The 22,228-nt window shown below is 44.2% G+C and overlaps 1 protein-coding gene across 4 annotated transcripts in view; it reads right to left on the bottom strand.

Annotated features, from left to right (window-relative positions):
• Window positions 1–18,451, bottom strand: part of MTM1 (myotubularin 1) — a 51,500-nt gene extending 33,049 nt beyond the window's left edge. The window contains exon 1 of one of the 4 annotated variants that reach the window (XM_019540258.1): window positions 17,719–18,451. In XM_019540258.1, the coding sequence (XP_019395803.1) occupies window positions 17,719–17,757 (39 nt within the window). In that variant the 5' untranslated portion in view covers window positions 17,758–18,451. Of the gene's footprint in view, window positions 1–14,821; window positions 14,847–15,502; window positions 15,598–17,718 lie in introns of those variants that run through there. The other 3 variants (XM_019540257.1, XM_019540260.1, XM_019540261.1) reach the window with 3 other exon arrangements.
• Window positions 18,452–22,228: the final 3,777 nt, after the last annotated feature.

Consider the following 22,228-nt stretch of genomic DNA (forward strand, 5'->3'; position numbering starts at 1 on the left):
GGTGCAAGTGGGGCCAGTGTTTGTGGGATGTGTGGACTCACCCCTGCCAGAGAAAGGAAGTCCAGCTGCAGAGCCACCTCAGCCCCGCTGCATGCCCTGTGTGTGGCAGGGTGCGCCACAGCCAGACTGCGCTTGGGCCAGGTGAATGAGGGACCCACCGTGGGTCACATCAAGCCCATGGGCTGTGTTTTGCCCACCCCTGCCCTAGCCTATAACAAGGTCTAGGTCACTCTGGCTTGATGACTATTGTACCCAAGCTGCAAAATTAAAGATTGCTTGGATATGTGGGCTATACGTGTTGCAATCACACCTCTAACTGCATTATTGGTATGACCTGAGCCAGTGGCACAGCTATAACTGAATGAAGGAATCCTAAACTGTTGAATTGCCTTCTTTGGACAGACTATATTCTCCACCCCCATATCCCATAGTTTCTGAATATTGATCAGGTTGTAACTCTACAGGTCAGGATACAGGGTCCAAACCCAGTCATCCAAGTCGCAGAACATACAGGAAGTACCGACTAAAATTGTACGGAATATTTATGCAAAGGGTCAACTCAACGGAAAGAAATCCATAGAACTTGCAACATACCTTTGTTTTTAAACTTGCCCAGACAGCAATGCAAAATAACATTCTGTTTTTATCCCATCAAGCACTTGTCATTTATTTTTGCTCTATTATAGGGTGCTCTAAAAATCTAGTTTGTTTGCTAAAAAGTAAAAAATACACTGCACAAGCACTTCAGAAAGCGTGCTGCTCAGTACGTCATTAGCCTCATTTCTCTAGATATCTTAATTATGATATTCTTTTGCCTGAACGTCCTATATTTCAGAAGATATAAAAACAAGGAAAAAAAGTTCTAAGAATTACACAACAAAATTGGAATGTCTCATCAGCAGGGATCTGGGTTTTCTTTTTGCCATGGAAAAAACACAGTAAAACCCAGACCTTCTCATTTTAAAGAAAAAATGTGGGAAATGCATTTCCCCTTGTAGGTTGGCAGAGTTCCAGCCTGCAAGGGGCTGGGGGGAGCAAGAGGAAAGTGCTCAGGCAGGGGGCACCATGTGCACGTGTACACACGCACATGGCTACCAGGCAGGTGGGAGAGCAGCTCTTACAGGCAAGTCTATTGGGGCAGGGGGTGAGAATTGTGACTCCCCTAGTGAGGGAGGAAGGGAGGGAGCTGGGCAGGAACGAAGCTGGGAAGCTGCTCAGCCCGGGTGGGGCATAAGGTTTGGGGCCCAGGACCGGAGCAAGAATGTATGGCCACAGGGCCCAGGCAGGGAGCAGAACAGAGCCATGGGCAGCTTGTTTGAGCTGGGGGAGGCCTGGCTCCCTGCTGCTAGGGCGAGCACTTCCGAGGGGGGGGGAGGGGGACAGAGGGCAATGGGGGGCACATGCCCTCTAGATTTGTACATAGGGCAAGTGTAGGCTGCCCACTGTGGCTCAGGGCTCTCTGCCCGGCTGCCCTCCCCCAGAGGCCTCCACAGCTCAGTGGAGGGGGTGCACTGCCACACTCAGGGGGTGCACGTGCACCCATATGCACCCCCTACGCAGCATGGGGTGTCAAGTTTCCATGCCCTGCTCTGCCCTGCTACACCGGGTCCTACCCACTGGGCCACGGAGGTCCTGGGTGGAGGGCAGCAGGATGGGGAGCTCAAGTCCAGAGCCTGGACCTACCTCCTCCCACCATGGGCTCTGCTTCAGCCATGCTGCCTATGGGGGGGAACAGCCAACACCTCCCGCAGGCAGCAGCCAAGGCTCAGGCACTGCTGGGGATGCATCCAAGTCCATGGCCCCCTCCAGCAGGGCTGGGGGACAGGGAGGTGTGGGTAGAAAGTGAGGGGCACTGGCAAGGTCCAGGGTGGGGATGTGGTTGGGGAGTGAGGCATTTTGGGGTTTTTAAAATCAGAGAATTTGCAATTTTTAAATGGAGAAAACCAGGAGCCCTGCTCATCAGCTTTCCTACCGTTACAAATTCAGTTTGTACCATTTCTTCTAAGCCTACAAAATAAGAATTTACTGTCAAAAAGAGTTTAGTTCAATGTCGTCGTCTTTTTTATTTTTTTGGGAAGCTACCACATACATCAGGCTGTCTACCTGGTGTTCATGGGACATGTGCAGCCTAGAACAGGTTAAGTTGCAGTTCCTGGAGTGGTGGTCAGGTAGGAGCCCACCTTCAGTAATAGCCACTCCTCTGGCTTCTACTTTCTGAGCTCACTGCAAGGAACAGTGTGGCACAACATGGTATGGCATGGGCAGCTTGGGGTGAGGCTTGGGCCACAAAATGTGCGGTGCCGAATCCGGGGGGCACCCATGCAGGTATGTGCTGCAACACTGGGCATGGAGAGGGGGTCTCTGGGTACATGGTACAATGGGAGTGGAGGGAGGGAGGGTAGTAGCGTCCATAGAGCAAATGGCCTGAGGGCCCACGACTCCCACTGGGATAACCCACGGGGCATGCAAACCCAGCCACTTAGAAGCTGTACAGCTCTCACATACATCATTAAAACATCCAAAATACTACCTGGCAAAGTCCTTTTCTTACCACCCAACTTTTGTGTTGGAAGTCAACCAAGTTGTTTATTTTAGCTTATCCAGGGAAGACAAATATAATGCACACCTGTTATTTCCCTTGCTTTATAAGGAAACTCAAGTCAAGTAATTAAACTTTACTTGAAACTTAATGGAGTAATAAGGCAACAAACAAAATTCTAAATTAAGATCTATAGGCAATGGTTGAGAAGATCAAGTTCTCATTGACAGTACCTGCCAGTGCAGGAAGCACGCTGTATGTTCTTTTCTAACACTGGAAAAACCAACTCATTGTCAGGAAAGGGTTGGGGTTTTTTTTAATCCATCATTAAACATTTCCTTTTAAAACACCAATTTCTTTTTTCTGTCAGAACACCAAAGCATTGGTTCTGGCAAACTGCCAAAGTAATACTGCTGCAGAGTTTAAAGCTTTATTTCATCAGTCTTAAAATAGTTTCAGTAACTACTGAACTATTAGAGAACAGTTTCTAATTATTATGGAGCAATAGCAGCCACTCCATAGGAAGAAGTATGCAAAATAAATTCCCAGCATAAGAGTGACTTTATTACTCATGTCACCTGAACACATGCACTCAAAACCAATCCATGAAAAATAGCCTTAAAAAAAATGGTAACTAGACTTGTTTTATTTCAGAATTTTAAATGAATCAGATGAGAATTACCAAGTATGGAGGAGTTAAACAATTTGAGCACTGTCCTGATGATCTTACTAAAGCATTTAAACCAGGGGTGGGCAAAATGCAGCTCGCGGGCCAGAATGTCCTGGCAGGCCGCATCTATCTGGCCCGTGGGGTCCGTAAAAAGTTAGAAAATTAATATTTATCTGCCCTGGCTGCCTGTCATGCAGCCCTCGATGGCTTGCCAAAACTCTGTAAGCAGCCATCCACCTGAAATAATTGCCCACCCCTGATTTAAACAAACACTGCTCAGAACTTAATCTTTCATTAAGGGGGGAGGGAAAAAAGAAAATCACTGCACTTATACTAGCTGTTCCAAAGTCCCATGGAAACAGGATCTCAATAAATTTCCTAATGACCTGTATGTATAGACAAAAAACAACAGATTTTTAAATACATTTAAGTGTATTTTAACACAAACACACACCAACTCTAGGCACTTAAGTACCTTTAAACTTCTGTCCACAGCTTTCTTGGGCTCTCAAAACAGTGGACTTGAGAAACCCACTTGAAACTCATGGGTTGTAGGCAACTAGGTGGGGAGAAATGCAGGAGAACTATGTTCTCTTCTGAGAGAAGCCACAGCATGTACAGACATTTGCTCTCCCAGGAGGAACTCTTCTGGGAGCGATTTTAACCCTGGTTATTCCTACTCCTACAGTGGTCATTTTTACTCTGAGAGGAAAAGCCTGAACAACTATACACTCTCAGTTTCTCCTGGGAAAGATGCAACTCTCCCAAGAGAAAGTGAATGTCCATACGAGGCCCAAGACTCCCAGGGTTTCCCTGATATTGTTTAAAAAAAAAAAAGGTCAACAAAAGGGAGGAAAATTCCATCCCACCCTCCTGTTTCTTTCTATCCTTCCTGAAGACTTGCAGAAATCCATGAGGATGAAGCAAAGCACAGGGGTATTCACCTTTCCACACAAGCCTCATCACTTCCTTTACAAAGCTTATTAGCTCAGAAGTGTAGGATTTTCAGTGAGCACTCCTACTTCCTTTGAACCTACAAGGCTGGGGAAGAATATTCCAAAGACATTTATGAATCAAATGTAAATTATTGGAGTTTATTTAGGGTCCAGGAACAAGTTATGGTTCATATGACATTGATAACCCACTAAAGGGTTGCACAAATCAAATTAAATCTTATATTTAATTGGTTAAGTTACACTGGTACAAACTCTTATGTGGGCACAATTAAAGATAATTTATATATCCACAACATCAATTTAAAATTAATCGAGGCTACATTAACATAAGCATACTACAAATGTTCTGAGAATAAAGTTAATTGTTGTTGATAACATGCACGCTCTTATAGGTACCAAATCATATTTTTAAGCCACCACCAATAAATAAATTCAAACAAGAAAACTACTTTGCAAAAGCCATTTCAAGTTGTCATTTGATGTAGTGACCTCTTTTCTTTTTTTGAATAAGGAATGAAAAGAAATGATTTCTCCATACATCCCACAATCACATCTTGCACAGAAGAACACAATAGCTGAAGACCTCTCAGTATTTCTGTGACCAGTGTCAGAAGCTTAGAGGTTATAGTGAATGATCTGCTTACACTTTCAGAAAACATGACTACTTCATTCCAACTAGAAGCATGCAAAAGAATTAACTCAACTCTCAAGAAAGAAGCCATATTCCCACGTTATCAGGTTACTTATTTAAGATTTGCACTGGATCCACAGCTTTGTCCATCTAAATCAAGATTTTCTTGTTGCACATTGCTTGCAGTTAGAAAACACTGCAAACAATGAAGCCAGAGAAATTTAGGTAATTTGTCACTGAGCTTATAACTGGCAAATACAGATTAATTATAAAATAAAATGAGAGACAAAGAACATCAGAAGGGAAATGATTAGACAAGCAGTTTTATGTAAAATAGCATTGGAATAGCAGTGAGAGTCAAAGAAACACATGAGAGGCAAGGATTTTTGTGGATGCTGTCTCCTATTGGATGGCATGGTTGATAGACTTAGACAAGCTTAGTTTAACTCAGTGGTAGTCAACCTTCCAGCCTCGTGGGCCAGACCAATGGTGCGGGGCCAGTCCATGGGCCTGATCCAATGTGGGGTTGGATCCAGCCAGTGTGACCCTGCGCAACCTGCCCAGCCACATCACATGCACAAGATCTAGCTGCAGCCTGACCCTATGCACCAGCATGATCCAGTGCATGTGGCCATCACCAAGCCGGTACTGCAACCTACAGGTCCAGAAATTTAGCAGCAGGGGTGCAAAGGCAGCACTTATTGGTGTGCATTCATGCCGTTGGTCCAGTAAAAGATACCACCCACAAAAATCTTTGCTTTCACATATTTGCTGGGCCATCACAGTTGTAATATCACTGACAAGCAACTCTCATGACGTCCCTTCCAGCCCCTACTGTCTATAAAATTATGAAACTCAACTCCAACAAGCTCCTCTATGCCTATCCCAACTGTGCTGTTGGTCTGATAAAAGATAACCCACAAAAATCCTTGCCAGTTTCATGTAATAATTTTTTTAGAGTTACAAGGGTTGCAACCATATTTATATAATATAGTAACAACCTGCAGATGCAGTAAGAAAAATCATGCTTTCCTGCCTCCTACATAAAGTTAAAAGTCAGCACATCTGGCAAGAGATTCTTTTTAAATGTTGGACCAAAAAAAAAAAAAAAAAAATCTGTAAGTTCTATGTGCAGTGGAGCAAAGATCGAGTGTGCTCAGTTACATGGGGAAAATATTTGATTTATTTAAACTCAAACAAGAAAAAGCAAGTGAAAAAATTCTGCAAATTCCCCCTTTTATTGACTGATCAATATGAACCTTTTACCAAAGGAAAAAAAATGTATACTGAAGTCAGGTTTAAAGGGCAAACAGGCTCACCTTCATAGAGCAAGATATTTGGAAAGATTACTAAAGCAAGCAGCATCAATAAATATAAGAGTGCTATGCGAGTCTGGGTTATCTACAAGCATTCCCCTAATCAATTATCAGGTGAGGCAACTTAATCAAATACTTTAGAACCAGATTTAAATACAACAAGGGATACAAAATGAGGTCAAACAGCTGATTGAATTCTACTTTTTCTGTGAGAAAAGCACTTTCCCAAAACTTCAGATAAGACTCATTCATTAAGTACTAGAAAGCAGAATCCAGCAATAAATACATAAGGCAGAAAAAATAGAAAACCATTTTATCTATGATTTTAACAAATCCACAAGTCCCTCTCAACACAGATGCCGATACAGACAGCCATACCATAATTTCAAAAAAGCACCACCTAATAAGGTAGCTAAATTTCAAAACACGTCACCAAAAAGTTTAAAAGAAGCTGCTGAAAAATAAGCAGACTCACTTGTATACAGCATAAAATAGAACAGCAAAATTAAGTTGCTGCCAGAAGTACAAGCCACTGTTAACATGCATTTCAAAAGGAAAGGAAGCGGAAAAAAACACCCAAACACAAAATACTAAACCACATTAAGAGGTTAAACTGTGAATCTGGGTTATATGCACATATGCACAAACTAAATAGCGTCTACACATTTTTTTCAATGCTGTTAGAAGCAACACAGTTGAATATTAATGATGTTCAAGTTCAAGTTTTTCATGTTTGAAAAAAATAAAATCATACAAACACAGAACAATTAAAGTTTATGCAGTGAGTTATGGCACATTACAAACATGCTCACCTGCTAGAGCACCAGCCCTTACCTGCTATAGGTTAGCAAGCAAGTGACAAATGAAAAAGAAAACTCAACACTAAGTAAATGAACAGGTCTGGTAGGTACATGACAACAATATATCTTTAAGCAAGTAAAAGAAACATTTAAATCAATTCTTAGAGCAGCCCAGTAAACTTGAGATCCCTTCTGTCATAATTTAGGAGTGAGGTATCTCTCGTTTCTCAAAGGACATGCTTTTCAAGACAGAAGCACTTACTCCGCACTTTTCCCCAGAGTACAGCTCCACAATTCCCTGTCCTTTGGACTGGATTACCCAGCCACAAACCCCTCTTTTCCCATCAAGCTGTAAAGGGATGAGAAATATTTTACACCCCCTCTGTAGCCTCTCAGTGCCCGCTTCAAATGACAGATTGCACAGCACCTTCTCTTCTCCAAACACAGCAGGGTCCTCTGTCAGACTGGGGCAACAGCCCTCATTTCCAACTGCATTCTCTCAATAGGAAAAATGGATTTGACACTTTCTTCTGCAAGCCAGTTACCAGCAACTGATTAGAAAGAATCAAAACATCTACTTCATAACAAACATATTAACTGTCCAAAGGTAAACAGCAAGCAGACAAACTATTTGCAATCTTGGTCTCAGCTAAAATTCATCCTTTTTTTTGTGGGCTTCATAGTTTCCACCTAAGTCCAGCTACAAAATTTCATCTCATCTGGGAGAGACCGATTGCCCTCCTCCCCCTGCCTGCACAGTAGGGCTATGCAAAAATTTCACTGGCCATTTCATTGAGACTCATTTTGAGGTCGAAACAGCAAAATCGAAACAAAACAAAGGACTTTGAAACAGTCTCAAAACAAAAGGAGGCTAGTCAAAACATTTCAATGTAGTGCTGAGGATAGGAAGTCAGTCCAGCTGGGCTGATTTCCCACCGCAGCCCGATCTAGTGAAACACTGAAACAGCCTCACTGTTTTGAGGAAGCAGGTCAGCATTCTCAATTCAAAAGTTCCCCCATTTGTTTCTAAGGATGTAAATAGAGATTTAAAACTATCCTGTTGTAATTACAATGGTTAAACAATTAAATCGGCAACCCCAGAGCAAGTGGGAGGGAGGGAGGCAGGAGCAGGAAGAAGGGAGACCAGTACCCAACAGCTAAATTCTATGAACCTCCAGGCAGAGAGGCTGCAAGCAACTCTATGGAGTCAAACTATAGGTACTAATCCTCTTTCCCCATCCTCACTCCTCCCTCACACCTGCCCTGCCACCTTTGATTCCTCCTGGGGCACCACGTAGCTTCCCTTCCCTGCCAGACTGCACCCCACCCTGCACTAAGCTACAACCTGTTACCACTGGGCTTATCCGTTAAATACGATCAGTCACATTAACTGTTCACATCCCTATTTTCTACAATGCAAGATTTGCTAGTAGAGTGTATCCTGCAGCACAAGTTTTTCTAAAACCAAAAACACACCAGCTCTCCCAAGCCACAGAAAATCTGCTGGCAGAAGCTGCATCCAGATCAAGAGCCCTGCAAACATCCTTTTACACCCAGAGCCAACAGTTCTGTCGGCAGTTCTTATTGCAGACTCCACAGCCCTCCTAACATCACCCTCACCTCCAAACTAGATGCTGCCACTCCTGCCTCTATTGTGGTAACATCTGCCACTCCTCTTCCTCTCCCAACATCCCTACTCTGAATGAGCTTCTGTGCCACTTACTGGCTCACATTTCCCTTGCTTTCCTGTGGATAGCGCATCGCCAGTCTTCTGCTTGTTTTTCCTACATCCTCTCACACTCATAAAGGAGTTCAAGAGGCTGTTTTCTCTTCATTCCCCTCCCAAAACGAGCCAAATACATATTTTCATAAAGTCCCCCATCTAGGAGTATACAAGAACTCAAATCCACAGTCTCTACTTTAAAAACTAGAAGCTTCACTATACTTTTTTGTCACTTTGTACGTACACATCTTCCTCAGACTTTGGTCAATTGCTACAGTTAAGGTCAAGTTTCAGATCTTGCAAGCCAAAAAAAAGGACCATAAACTAACAGATTTAGGAAATGGAAGCATGTTAGCTAGGTCACAAAACCGTGGCTCTCTTATCTGAGCATGACAGAGCCTCTGCATCCACAGCTATGTTGGCAGAGCCAGTGCAAAAGCAGCATGTGCTGACAGGCATTTTTGGTGTCACTGTAGATATACAACCTCCCCAACCGACACAGCTAAGCCAACAGAAGTATTTTTCCAGCAGCATACCTACACCCACACCAGGGTTTTTGCCTGCATTGCTATATCAACCAGGAATTATTTTTTCCACTTTTCTATATGCCATAGCTTTTCAGTGCAGACTGAACCTATACCACTGATAATCTCTTTCCCCTTTTCATCTGAATCATCACAACCTATCTGTACAGACCTGCTGATCAGTGGTCTGCGAAAAATAAATGAGTGCCTACATATTAATCAAATCATGCGTCTGTCGCTACTGGCAAAATGGGCCTCATTTCTGTTCAGTAAGTGGTTCTACTTCTGGAGCTCCAAGTCTCTTAGGTTTTTTAAAGTAGACTTTTTGATTCAGGCTGTGATCAGTATGCATGAAGTGGCCTGTTAAGTCTGACTTCCCTCACACTGAAAGCTCTCTAAGTGCACGGGCCTTGACTGAAAATGTGCACATACTATCTACAGAACATTTTAATATTGTTCGTATCCATTTATCTTTACTCATATAAATCAACAAGGATGGACACTCAAACTCACAGAGTATGCACACTAATCCTGGAGTATATTCTATACCACAACATTATCTTAGCTCCAGAACATTTGGAGACCTTTCTAGCTGATATAGCTATGACAGCAAACTTTTCCCTCAGACTGGATTATCTTTACAGGCTTCTTTTAGGAAGACTGTACAGTAATACTTCTAATACTGCCAATTCTCCCTGTAATGATGAATGAGAAGCTGGATCATTTAAAGGGAGAATATTAAGCTTTATGTTCATTTTTTGGCAGTGGTTCCAACTCCTCAAGTCTCTATAATTCCCTCATATGCACCACACATGTACAAGATAATGACCCCTGCTCAAAAGAGCTTATAATAGTACTGAACAAAATGAGAAAACAGGAGAATAGAAACAGAGACTGAACAACAGCAAGATGGTTATGATTAATGCAATAAGCAGCAGTCATGGCGTATCAGCTACCTAACCATTTTTTAGCATTTACAGGCATGACAGCACATTCCGATTTAGAGAGATTTGAAGGAAAAGCAAGTACTGTTTTTTTTGTGTCCTGTTTATTTCTTTACAGAGGCTCCTATGCCTAAGGGGCAGCATGGAAGGGAATATAAAAGTGCTCATTGGAAAACTGGACCAAGAACTCTCACAATGCCACCCAGAACCCCTAAAAGCTGCTGCTTTATCTGCGTTTAAAAATAAAAAACAAATACACCAAGATCCTGCAGTTTGCTGCTGGAAACCAGGTGAAAAGTGAATGAAACTCATTAAAAAAAAAACAAAAACAAAAAAACCATACAACAAAATTTTAAAAGATCTTAAACTATTACATAAAAGGAATCTTTTTCTCCTGAATTTTCCTCCTTTCCCCACTTTTTGGCTTTCCTTTGTAGCCTGCACCTAATGTACAATATCTCTAATTCCCATCTGAATTTCAAGTGAAACTCATTTGCAAAATGTTATTAGCCTTTTTGTGGAGCTCTGATGGAGGTAGATTATTCTTGTTCTTTGATCACAGCATTACAGTCTAACTGTTTACCTACTTCCTATTTCAAATTATAGTATATATAAAAAAAATTAGTGGCATTTGTGGTAAGAATGAGAGATGTCTCTTAACAACAGAATTGTTGTTAAAGAGACATCTCCAAAGACAGATTAGGGAGTCCATGGGACTGTATGCATAAGAAATGTTGATAAAGTAAGTTTTTGAGGATGGATCTTGACCTGCTATCTTGGTATTTCTTTTGCTTTTCACATTGGACACCAAGGGAGACCAGCATCTAGTCCTGCAATTCCAGTGCCTCTCTTCCTACTCTGGCAGATGCCCCTGGTACCACATCCTGAAAATTACTGCTACTACTTTTTTCCATTCATATTCTTATGCACTTCTTTCCTCATCCTCTTTTTTGCTGCTTTTGCGTTTTCTGACTTCTTCCTTATTCACCTTCTACATGTCTCTCCTTTCTAACTTTGATCCCCATTCCCCTGCCATAAAATTACACATTGCTGAGATGAAAAAGCATCCTTCATTGCCCTGCAGGCCGGGATAGGTGCAATATGAGCAAAATAGGAGCCTGTTACTTAACATCCCATATCTGAGGTAACATTTCCACACACATGCACAAGATGCCCTGCAGCATTAGGAGGCACAAAAGAAGCAGTGAAGAAATGCAGTGATTTCAAAAAACCACTTATTTAACCTATAGACTCATCAGCACATCTACATGGTTAATCCATAGCCTTCCAAACCCCCACAGATCTTTTTCTTCACCCTGTACCCCCCATGTTGTCACCCACATTGTAAAATGACAGGTGATAAGAATCATCTGAGGGGCACCAGATACTGCTTCAAAATTTAATTTACAGTCTTCGGCATCTCTCTCTGGCTTGTTCTTGAAATATACCTACCTCCCCAGGCCACCGCCACTTTATTACTAAAGATTTAATCGATGATTCTGTTTGAAAATGGAAATTGAAGCTCTAAGAACTCATACATTAGGATCACCCCATTTTATTTCCCTCCTCTTCACTAGCATTTTTGGTATATTTTGAAAGCTCCGACAGGCCAGCATGAGCACAGCACTATTTTAGATTTAGATTATTTGGCACTGGTGAGGTCTCACCTGAAGTATTACGTTCAGTTTTGGGCTCCACCTTTTAAAAAGGACATGGAGAAATTGAAGAGTTTCCAGAGGTAGGTGACAAGAATGATGAAGAGTTTGGAAAATAAGTCATATGAGGACAGACTGAAGGAAACAGGCACGTTCAGCTTGCAGAAACGGCACTTAAGGGGATATGGCAGCAATGTTCAAAAATCTGCAGGAATCTATAGAGAGAAAATGCTTTTTCTCTCTTGCTGTAGAGAGCTGACCAAGAGCTTGAAGTTGCAGCAAAGCAGGCTTAGATTAAATATCAGGAAATTTCTCTTCCCTGTTGGAAGAGTGAGATAGTGAAATAGACTGTCTAGGGAAGTTGTGGAATTAACCACTGAGGGAGGTGTTCAAGAAGAGGTTGGATAAGCAGTGATCTAGGAGTAGTTGGTATGCCTATGTTCTACTAAGGGTATTTCCCATGCTTCTGGGTTTCCTGGCTGCCACATGAAGCCAGGAAGGATTTTTTTTCCCTCCCTCCTGCCACTACCTGCATTAGGAATCGGGGTGGGGTAGGGGGGGTTGCTTTCCTCAGAAATATTGGGGTTGGCTGCAACCCTGCAACTGGGTATTTTGACTGGGGTATGCCAATGCTTCAGCTGGGACTAGAATCTGGGGATTCCTGGCTAAAGGGTCTTGTGGCTATCGTGTGACTGCAAGGAGGGACATCTGGGGTCAGAAAGGAATTTCATCTCCTGGTCAGACTGGTGTGGATTTGGGGGGGGGGGGGTGGTTCTTTCTTCTGTAGTGGGGGCTGTGGCCCTCTTCCTTGGATCTCCCAAGCATATTTTAACAACCTTACTTGCAGCTAGATGTTGGCTGCCTGCTTTACCTGAGGCAGGTTAGTGTGTTAGCCCTGATGCACCTGCAAGACAACTGTGTAGTTTTGCTAATAGGTTAGACCAGTGATGGCCAACCAAGGTACCACATAATTTTAGCACTCTTAGATTTGCAAACTTGATCCACAATATAAACCCAATAGACTCAATCTCCAATAGAAATGTACAGTTGTTGTCTTTCTACTACAAAGTACTCAGAAAAACTGCTGTTTTTGGTTTTTTTTAATCTGCATAAAAATGAGTGAAAACTAAGCTGACAGTCCCAAGGGATACCTCAAGTCTATCCAGGAGGTGTCTCACATCTTAAAAGGTTGAGAACCACTGGGTTAGACAATGAATTTGTTTATGATGATTGAACTAGATTACCTCCAGAGGTTCCTTTCAACCCTACTTTTCTATGATTTCCATGAGTTATACCCCCTATTTAAAAAACACTCACTGAAGGACTGGGGTAAGATGGAAAGGGAAATTTAATCTTGCCTTCCAATGAAATGCAGTCACTTGGATACAGAATTCCTTCACTTCACTTTCTTCGTCATGCTATACCCAGCTCCTTCAATACATACCCTGTCAACAGGGGTGACTGAGAGGAGGGACAACTGGCTAGATTATCTTACCCAATGAGGCTGGCTATAGGAGGACCAACAAATTTGATGGAGAAACTTCACCAGTTGCTGCACCTTAAGACTCAGGTAGTCTTTGGCTTCTGCGAAGACATGTTTAGTTTCACAATATGTAATATATTCCATTCTTTCCATGAAATACATGTCAGAAGCACTTGCCTTTTGTACTATAATTGGGTCTAGACTAGAATACAAGAGGTAGGGAAAGGCATACATTGTTACTGCTGCCAAAATATGTCCTAGTTATTATTATAAAAATGTCAAGGTGAGAAGCATCAGAGGAAAAGCAGGCTGAAAGTGGCAGACATGTTAATGTAGGATAAGAAACCAAAGTGTTACTGGAGAACAATATCCATATGGGAAGATGAAGCATCTTCCAACCTGGAGCTCCAAGATGGACAATTCTAAATTGTGTTGTATATACTGAATGTGGTATACATTATATAAACTATTTTCTATTAGAATATTAGAAAATAGAATATATACTGTATACTACATTCACAGTAATGCTACATATTTAAGCACAAGAGTGCAAAAAAACCCCCCCAAAACCCCAAGATGATCTACATCTGTCACGTGCTTTCTCTCCAGAAATATATGCAACAAACTGTTTTGGGGAACTTCGGACCAAACCAAGAACACAGGGAAAAAAAAAAAAAAACCCACACTGTTACAAGTCTGGTAGGGAAGGCATTATCTAAGATCATGGTTTTTCTTGGATGTTTGGATAGGGATTGGTCCTGCCTCAGAAGTAGAGGGCTGAGCTACATGGCTTTTGGAGGTCCCTTCTCTGCAATTCTGAGGAACCTAGTATGAGGAAAAAAAACCGGAACAAGCAGAATTTGGGTTCTTTAAGACAAAGCAGCATATAGAGTCCCACACATCTGCACCATGTCAGGAGTAACAACATCACTCATGGCAACAGAGGCTAGAGATGACAAAAGTCACCTGCTCCACATCACCTGTTAACTGAAGACAGATGGAGGCTTAGGAGGCTCAAAAGTCATAAACGATTTGCATGTGAACTCCACAAGCTCCTGGAAGAGATTGGGGATACTGAACCAAACTGACAGACAGCAATGCAGCAGGCTGACCACTGGGAAGTCAGATCTATCCCAGCAGTTTTTTATAACAACACTAAATGAGGTCCCCATCAGGTACAACCTTGACAGATAAGCGCGGGTCAAGCTGAACCACTGGCAACGCATACAGGGTGCACGTGCGACCCCTGAGGTTGGCACCCCGAGCTGTAAAACCAGAAGTGCACTTCCGGTTTCGCCGATCTGGTGCCCCCCCAAACTTGAGAGGCACCAGTTGTCCATGAGCTGAGCACAGCGAAACCTGGATGTGGGCACCGCAAGACGCACTTGGTTAAATGACCCTCTTGGACAGCCCCTGCGTGAATGCGGCGGCACCCAAACAGCACGGCTCCGAATCAAATGCTGCGATTCTCTACAAATGCATAGACAAAATCTGCACGTTGAGCAGTAATACCACACAGCAGCCATCAATTCAGATGCAGATACCTGATGCCATATGAAAGAGGAAAGAGGACTTGTTACCTAACAAAGTTGAGAGCGGCGGGGCTGGGGAGGTCGCCTCGGCCAACCCGAGGGAGGACCACCCCCCTACCCCGACTGCCCCAGACGTCTCATCGTCTAGACAACAAGGAGGAAGGCCATACTGAAAAGCTGGACGCATACCCGCCGCACACACCACCAGACCAACCCCATGGAGACGGGAACGTTTCTTGTCCCGATTTTCTTCCAAAATGCCTTGGCACGACCACGTCTGCCTGCCTCCACGTTTTCGTGGCTGGACCCCTGGTGCCAACAACTTTCACCGTATTCGTACCATCATCGTTTCAACCCTTGCACCGTTATGGTGAAAGCGTTCAAAACGTGCGATACTTTTGGAGGCTGCTGACAGATGCAAAACCCAAGTCGCTCACAGTTTTACCCAATTTTGATGTTTGCTGGCTGCGCTTCCTTGCGACGGCCAGCCTCGAAGTAAAGAAACACGTCAACTCGGGCAGCCCAGACCCCGGTCCCTCGTTAGCGGCCTGGAGGGAGCAAGATCGAGTCACAGAAAGACTTATTTGCAAACTGATTTGCATATTTTTAAGCATGCGACCGTTTCTCCTCCAAAACGGTCATTGGGAGGTCCCAGCGCGGTCACGGCACGGTTCAGACCCGGCAGCGCTGCGCAGGGGGGGAGGACGGGGGGGGCCGGGCCGGACTCACCGCGCTGTGGGGCCGCCACCGCCGCCGCTCCCCTCACGGCCAACTTCACCGGTCACGTGACGGGCAGGGACGCGCCGCGCCCCCTCCCGGTGCCAAGGCTGGGCCGCCGCGGGGCATGCCGGGACATGAAGTCCGCCGCTGCGCGAGCCACGCCGGGACATGAAGTCCGCTCAGCCTGGGGCACGCCGGGAGATGGAGGCTGCTGCCGCCGCGCTGGGGACGACGGGAGATGGAATCGGCCGTCGCGCGGGGGAGGTGGAGTCGGAGGGAGGGTTGCGGGGCATGCTGGGAGATGTGGTCCTGGCAGCCTGGGTCACGTGGCCGGGGTGGGCCTCTGAGTGCCCGCGGCGGGGGTGTTGTCACCGCGGGGCAGCTTGCCCCCCCCGCTCTCGCGCCCCAATACTACACCCCCGTGCACCAACACAACCGCTCTTTGCACCAGGACAAGCCCCCTTTCCCCTTTGCACCAACACAAGCCCCCTTCCCCTTGCACTAAAACAACCCCCCTTTGCACCAGCATGACCCCCTTCGCACTAATACAAGCCCCTTTGCACCAGCACAACTCCCTTGCCCCAACATAACCCCCCTCCCCCCTTTGCACCAGCATGACCCCCCTTCCCTCTTGCACTAGCACAAGCCCCTTCCCCAACAGAGCACGCCCCAGCCATAACCGAAGGGCGGCGGGCCGCAGCGCTGGGCCGCGCGCAGGCTGGCGGGCCGCAGCCGGCCGATGCAGTCGCCCAGTTGCTCAGGGGCCCGAACCCGAGTGTCTCCCGCATGGTGCCGCGGCGCCGAGGGCCGCAGAGCCGTGACGACCGGGGCAAAGGCAACCGGCCTCTGTCACGACGCCCCGCTGGGGCAAGCGAGAGAGGACGGAGGCCGCGTTCCCACGTAGCGATGGGCCACCAAATCTTGGGGTGGGGATAAGCCGGATAACACGGTCAAGCCCCAGCCCCGCTGCGGACCCCCATGGCAGGCAGCGACGCGCGGAGCTGTATCTGCTAAGGCCTGACTCTGTCCATCCCTTTCCACTGGCACCGCTCCTCAGGGTCCCCGTGACACGGCCCGCGCTGAAGGGGGATGAGAGAAGAGGGGCGAGGAAGACAGACGACCGGACGAGGAGGAGAGGAGAAGAGAGCAGGGGAAGCGGGGAGGAGGAGGCAAGTTTGGGAATAAAAAGCTAGGAACTAGGCCGGGGAGGAGAAAGCAGGAGGATGTAATGAGCTCTGCTAAATAGTTTTCCACAGGCTGCACTTTGGTCTTCTGGGATTTCGGAGGCAGGAGCGATGTTGGAGAAGGAAGGGGAGTTGTCCCGGCTGACGGCTGTGCTGAGCTGACGCAGGAATGAAGTCCCTCCCAGGCCAGCCTTGTGTAGAGAACGAGACTCCCTGAATGCCCCCTCGCCCAGACCAGCTGCCTCCTTTTTTCCCACGGCTGCTTCCTTTTTCTTCTCTTTCGCATGTCTGTTTTACAGGCAAGGTCGCGCTTTAAAGAGCCCAACATGCGACACGGTTAGCACGGTAGCACACGTGCACTAGTTACTCTTCACTGCTGTGTCTACTCAGTGAGTCTGTCAGCTTGGTTGATTTAATATGACTCCTGTTTCCTTCTGCCAGTTCAAAGCCACTTCTCTGCCTTCCTCTTTTAAAGCAAAGTCTGTGGACTGACAGCAGATCAGCAAACTGGATATGGCATTTTATGGCAGTAAAAATGTGCTACTCCCAGGTCCAGAGAGACTGAATAAGATATACAAAGTATATATGGAGGCGAGTTGTCTGTCACTGCTGGCTTTATTGAATCGTTCGGTTTTTTACTGTCTGACAAAGCTGTTTCAGAGACCATTCAGCAAATATTTATGAACGGTGCTGTGCCTTGATAGTATCAGGGCTGTGACAATTCAGACAATGTTGGCGTAAAACTAACACAGTGGGAATTTAAATGTTCACCCAGACATTTATTTCTTCACTAGCAGGAAGTTATCCAAAGCAAGGCAATCTCCTTCAAACAAGTGAGGCAACTAAACAGGTGTGATGCCCAAGGCTCCTCATGCACTTCTCACTCCGGTAACAGCATGATCTTTTCCTCATTTTTTATCTAAATTTCTTCCTGCTGCCTTGTTTTTAATTTAGGGCACAATTTTACAAGTGCACAGGTGTACAAATAACTTTACTTACATAGACAATCATAAGATTGCACGCATGGCATAAGTTACTCACATGTCCTGGAGTTTGCCAGTTTGAGTCTGTAAGATGCATCCAAAAAGATCTGCTCCTGCATCAGCCAAGTGTGGAAGCACCTTTGCCAGTGTAAAGCAGTGATGTGAGAAAAAAAAAAAAAAGTATGTTGGACTCAGGCCAGTATCCTCATCCAGTTCACATGGTGGGAAAAGTCTATCCTGGTGTTGCACTAACAAATTATAGCGAGCCCTGACTGTTTTTTGGGGGGAGGAGGTGGAGGGAGTGTGTGTAAGGGAGGAAGGGTTATACTGAAAAACAGAAAATAACTAACTCTCTCAAAATCAATTTTACAAATATCCCTTGCAGGTGACCTTTCGTTTGCTTATATTATCAAATAGGAATTTTGCATGTAAACAGCAGTGGAGCCAGCTGTTAGTTTTAAAGACTTCAGTGGGATCTTTTGGGAATTTTGCTTTTTTCCAACATCTTTAAATAAAGAAGTTATCTGTACAGAGTAATATCCATGGACTAAGCAACTAGGGATGTAATACAGACCTGTCTTGAACTCTCCCAGCTATACAAATCTAACAATGCATCTCAGAAATAACTGGAAAAGCTGACCAGGTTTGGGGGGTTTTTATTATTAAATCTGGTTTTAAAGAATTTGTTCCTGGGATGAGGTGGTGGGTCTGATTTCAGCATACAGCAACATTTCAAAGTTCATGTGACCTATGGATACCATCTCAAAATGTTACTTGTTAAATATTATTTTAATAAAGACCCTGTTTACAGCGCTTTTACTTTACACAGCACTTTTACACATACCAGTGTTGACCTTGTATAGGAGCCTGCTGTCCCATGCAGAGTCCCATTAAAGCTAATTGCAGTCCATACAGTTGTAAGAATTTGTACTTGTTAGTACACATAAAACATGATGGTTGCACCTAAATAAAATAAAGCAAAGAAATAAGGAAAGAGATAAGGAAAGGCATGGTTTGGGCAGTAGATAAAGCTTAAAAAGAAATTAAAATTAGTAAATAGGTCAGGACTTAAAAAGACAGTATTTCCCATTCTTCTGTTGCCAGGCTCATGGAGTCAAGTGATACAGGCACAATCTCAGCTTTGATATATGGATATAGATTATACACGAGCTTAACCACAACTCGTATATACGACCACAACTCGTTCTGAACCAGTTTGACAACTCCTTTTGAGGCCCAACTCCTGATTTTCAAACATTTGAGGCTGGCAACATTGAGAGATCATTAACAAGATACAATTCTAACATCACTTCCAACATCGTGTTTGTTTGGTGCTCATCTGCTTATATGTCCTGTCCTTTATATTGCAGTTTTGCGGGGCAAGCATTTTGTCTACAGAACAGGTTGGCAGCCTGTCAGTACCAGAGGGCTGAATTAACACAGCTCAGTCTTGAGGGAGGCTGGATTATATAATTTATTATGGGGTTGATCTCCCACGGCATGACAACAGTGTGTGCGTGGCTCCTTCACAAATCATGTGCACCGGATTCACTGGAGTGTTTCAGCAGGGGAAAGGACTCATGGAGCACCCAGCAGAGCAAATCCTATCTCCCTGCCAACCCTAGAGTGAGACAGTCCCCAGCCCTGCACACAACCAAAGGGAGCTGGGGACAGGCAGCACGTTCACACACTGATCGAAGGCACCAAAATGTCCCTAGCCACAGAGCATCCCCACCACTGCAATATAGTGACCGCGGCCTCACGTGGACCATTGCCTGACTAATGGCTCCACCAATCATCTGGTCAGGAACATGCCAGAGCCCAGGCCTGTTCCAGCCTCTGCTGTCACAACTGCTTCCCAGCACATGGCCCACCTCGCTGCAGGGCCCAGCAGACTGCAGGGAGGGTCCCAAAGCACAGCATGCTTTCAGGTAGTCCATTCTGCACCATGCTCCAGGTAGCAGCTGCAGCCACAGAGACTATGTTACAGGCATCAGCATGTCCCTAGCCAGCCCAGCGTGCACCAACCATTGGGCTACAGCTGTGGTTCCTCCACGCATCCCGAAGCTGTCTTGCACCATGCGCCTGGCTGATCAGGGACATGCTGATGCCTTCTGTCCCAGTCCGTACCGCTGCAGCCGCTGCCTGTGCCTGGTGCAGAATAAACCATGCTGCAGCCGCAGCTCCTCCACACATCCAAAAGTACGCTGTACTTCAGGATACTCCTTGCACTCTGCCAGGTCCTGGAGCATGGTGGCCCTCTTACAAAATATTGGTGGGCTGGAGCCAAACTGTGGGCCATACATTGCCAACTGCTGGTCCACAGCTTTTATATAATATCTGGCACAATAAAACAAAAAACCCTGACTTCAGACCTTTAGATGATACCACCATACAAATGAGAAAATAACTATTAATAATAGTAAGAAAAGCAGTTCTCAGTGGAAGACCAGGGGGATTGTAAATTTGAGATAAAAATGAAAAGATTCATGGCTCGCTAATGATATTTGCGTTAGCCAGGTACCATATAACTAGTGTAAAATGATCATATAAACCTAGACAGCATAAAATGATAACTCGGAAACCCACCATTAAGTAAGCTATATGTTCATGTACAGCTATCATTTCTAAAAGAAAAATGGAAAATAGGTGGCAGAGAGTATTCGCTATTATATTTCAAGTAAGCAACCTATCGTTATCCAAACTGGAACTAGGGAAAGTGATGGGCTCTTTCATGATCACAAGACATCACCAGGGTTCCTGGTTTTCTCTGATAAAAAAAATAAATTCTTAAATTTTCGGATTAAAAAAGTAACCCAAAATCCACAGTGTCCCATGTTTAAAATGAAACACCGCAATATATGGATATCTATAGACAAGTACAAGTATATATATTGTGGTGTTTCATTTTAATCACGGAACACTTGGATTTTGGGTTACTTCTTTAAATTTGAAAACTGGGGATTTTTTTTTTTAATCAGAGAAAACCAGGATCCCTGGTGATCACAAACTTGCTTTTCATGTAACCCAAGAAGGTACCTTCAATATCCCAGTCCCCATGTTAGCACTACATATGATAACATGTAGACTCAATCATTTCTTAGAAAGAATGAAACCTTCTGAATCACCAAATCCATTTTTTTTCACAGATTTTCCTTGGAAATCACTCTTAATGCAATTATTTAATTTGCTTCTTCTCAATGAAGCTAGATCCAGTTGCGTCATGTAAAGATCTGGCCCATAGTCTTCAAGTCCATTTTGAGGAGAAGCATTCAATAGTTCCAGACAAGATGTACTTTTAGAAGGTGTCATGAGACAATTGTTTTTTTAAATTAGTATTAGCCATTCTTTGTAGTGTCTCCTTTACTGTCGACAATTTACAGATGGAATTTCAAAAACCCAAGTTAAAGTTGTGCAATCCCTTTTAAACATAAACACACACACACACACACACACACACACACTCTGGGTTGGTGCCTAGTATGATGGAGAAAATTGTTTGTAAGGTGAAGAACATTTTCTATAACAAAGGTAGAACTGTGTGTTTTATAGTAATAAATAGTAAGCACTGAGCCAGGGAGAGATGACAACCACATTATTCTTATGCTCCTTGTCCAAATAATCCTGTCTGCTTGCTTCTTTCTCATTTTATTGTCTTTCAACAAAAGGCTTGTTAGGAAAATCACTGCCACAGTCTCTATTTAATTGTTTTGAGGTACATATCTTGAAGCACTTGGCTCAATTCATTAGCCACGTGTAGGGTAAGGCATGAAAATATGGTGCCTCTGGATGCGTCCACATATGCAAGCATGTGTGCTTGCAGCAGCAGCAGCAGCAGCGGCACAAATTTGTGCCGGAGATTGGCGCCTCAGCACACGTGCCTGAACGTGCACTTTGGTGTGGGGCAAATTATGCCACTTGGAGCAAACTGACCCTGCCCAGCTTCTCCCAGATATCCAATTCAATTCAATTTATTCAATATATTAAGGATTCTGGCTAAATGCCATGCTCTCAAAAACAACATAACACACATATGACCATAATATAAATAAGTTCAAACAATGTAACCAAATTACAAATACTATATGAAACCTAGAGCCCAGCACATCAAAAAAGTATTAATATAAATATAGTAGTAAATCAAGATATGAACCTATAATATTGTTGTGCATAGATCCACAAGTGAGACAATAAAATCAAATCTAATGTTAAAATGTACCAATTATATCAGTAATATTTAACTCTAATCGCCTCAGCCTTATAAGCAAAAATTGCAAGACGGTTTACTAAATTTGGATCCATTTGCTGTAAAATCCAGATTAATTTCTCTCTGTTTGAAAAATGTATGCATTTCTGCAAGCGCAGTAATAAATAGGTTCTCCTTATGTCATTATTATAAAGAATATTCTAAAACATAGCAGGTAGTATCTTCCACAAGTCCTAGGCGGACTGGGCAACATCTTTTAGCCCCTGGAGTAGAAAATCTATGTCCAGCCAAAACAGATGTGGGCATCTGTTCGGTCCTGAGTCTAGTCAAGGAGGATGGCTATCTGTTATTGAGATCCAAC

Source organism: Crocodylus porosus, unplaced genomic scaffold (assembly GCF_001723895.1).
Source record: "Crocodylus porosus isolate Cpor-Errol unplaced genomic scaffold, CroPor_comp1, whole genome shotgun sequence".
Classification (NCBI taxonomy): domain Eukaryota; kingdom Metazoa; phylum Chordata; order Crocodylia; family Crocodylidae; genus Crocodylus; species Crocodylus porosus.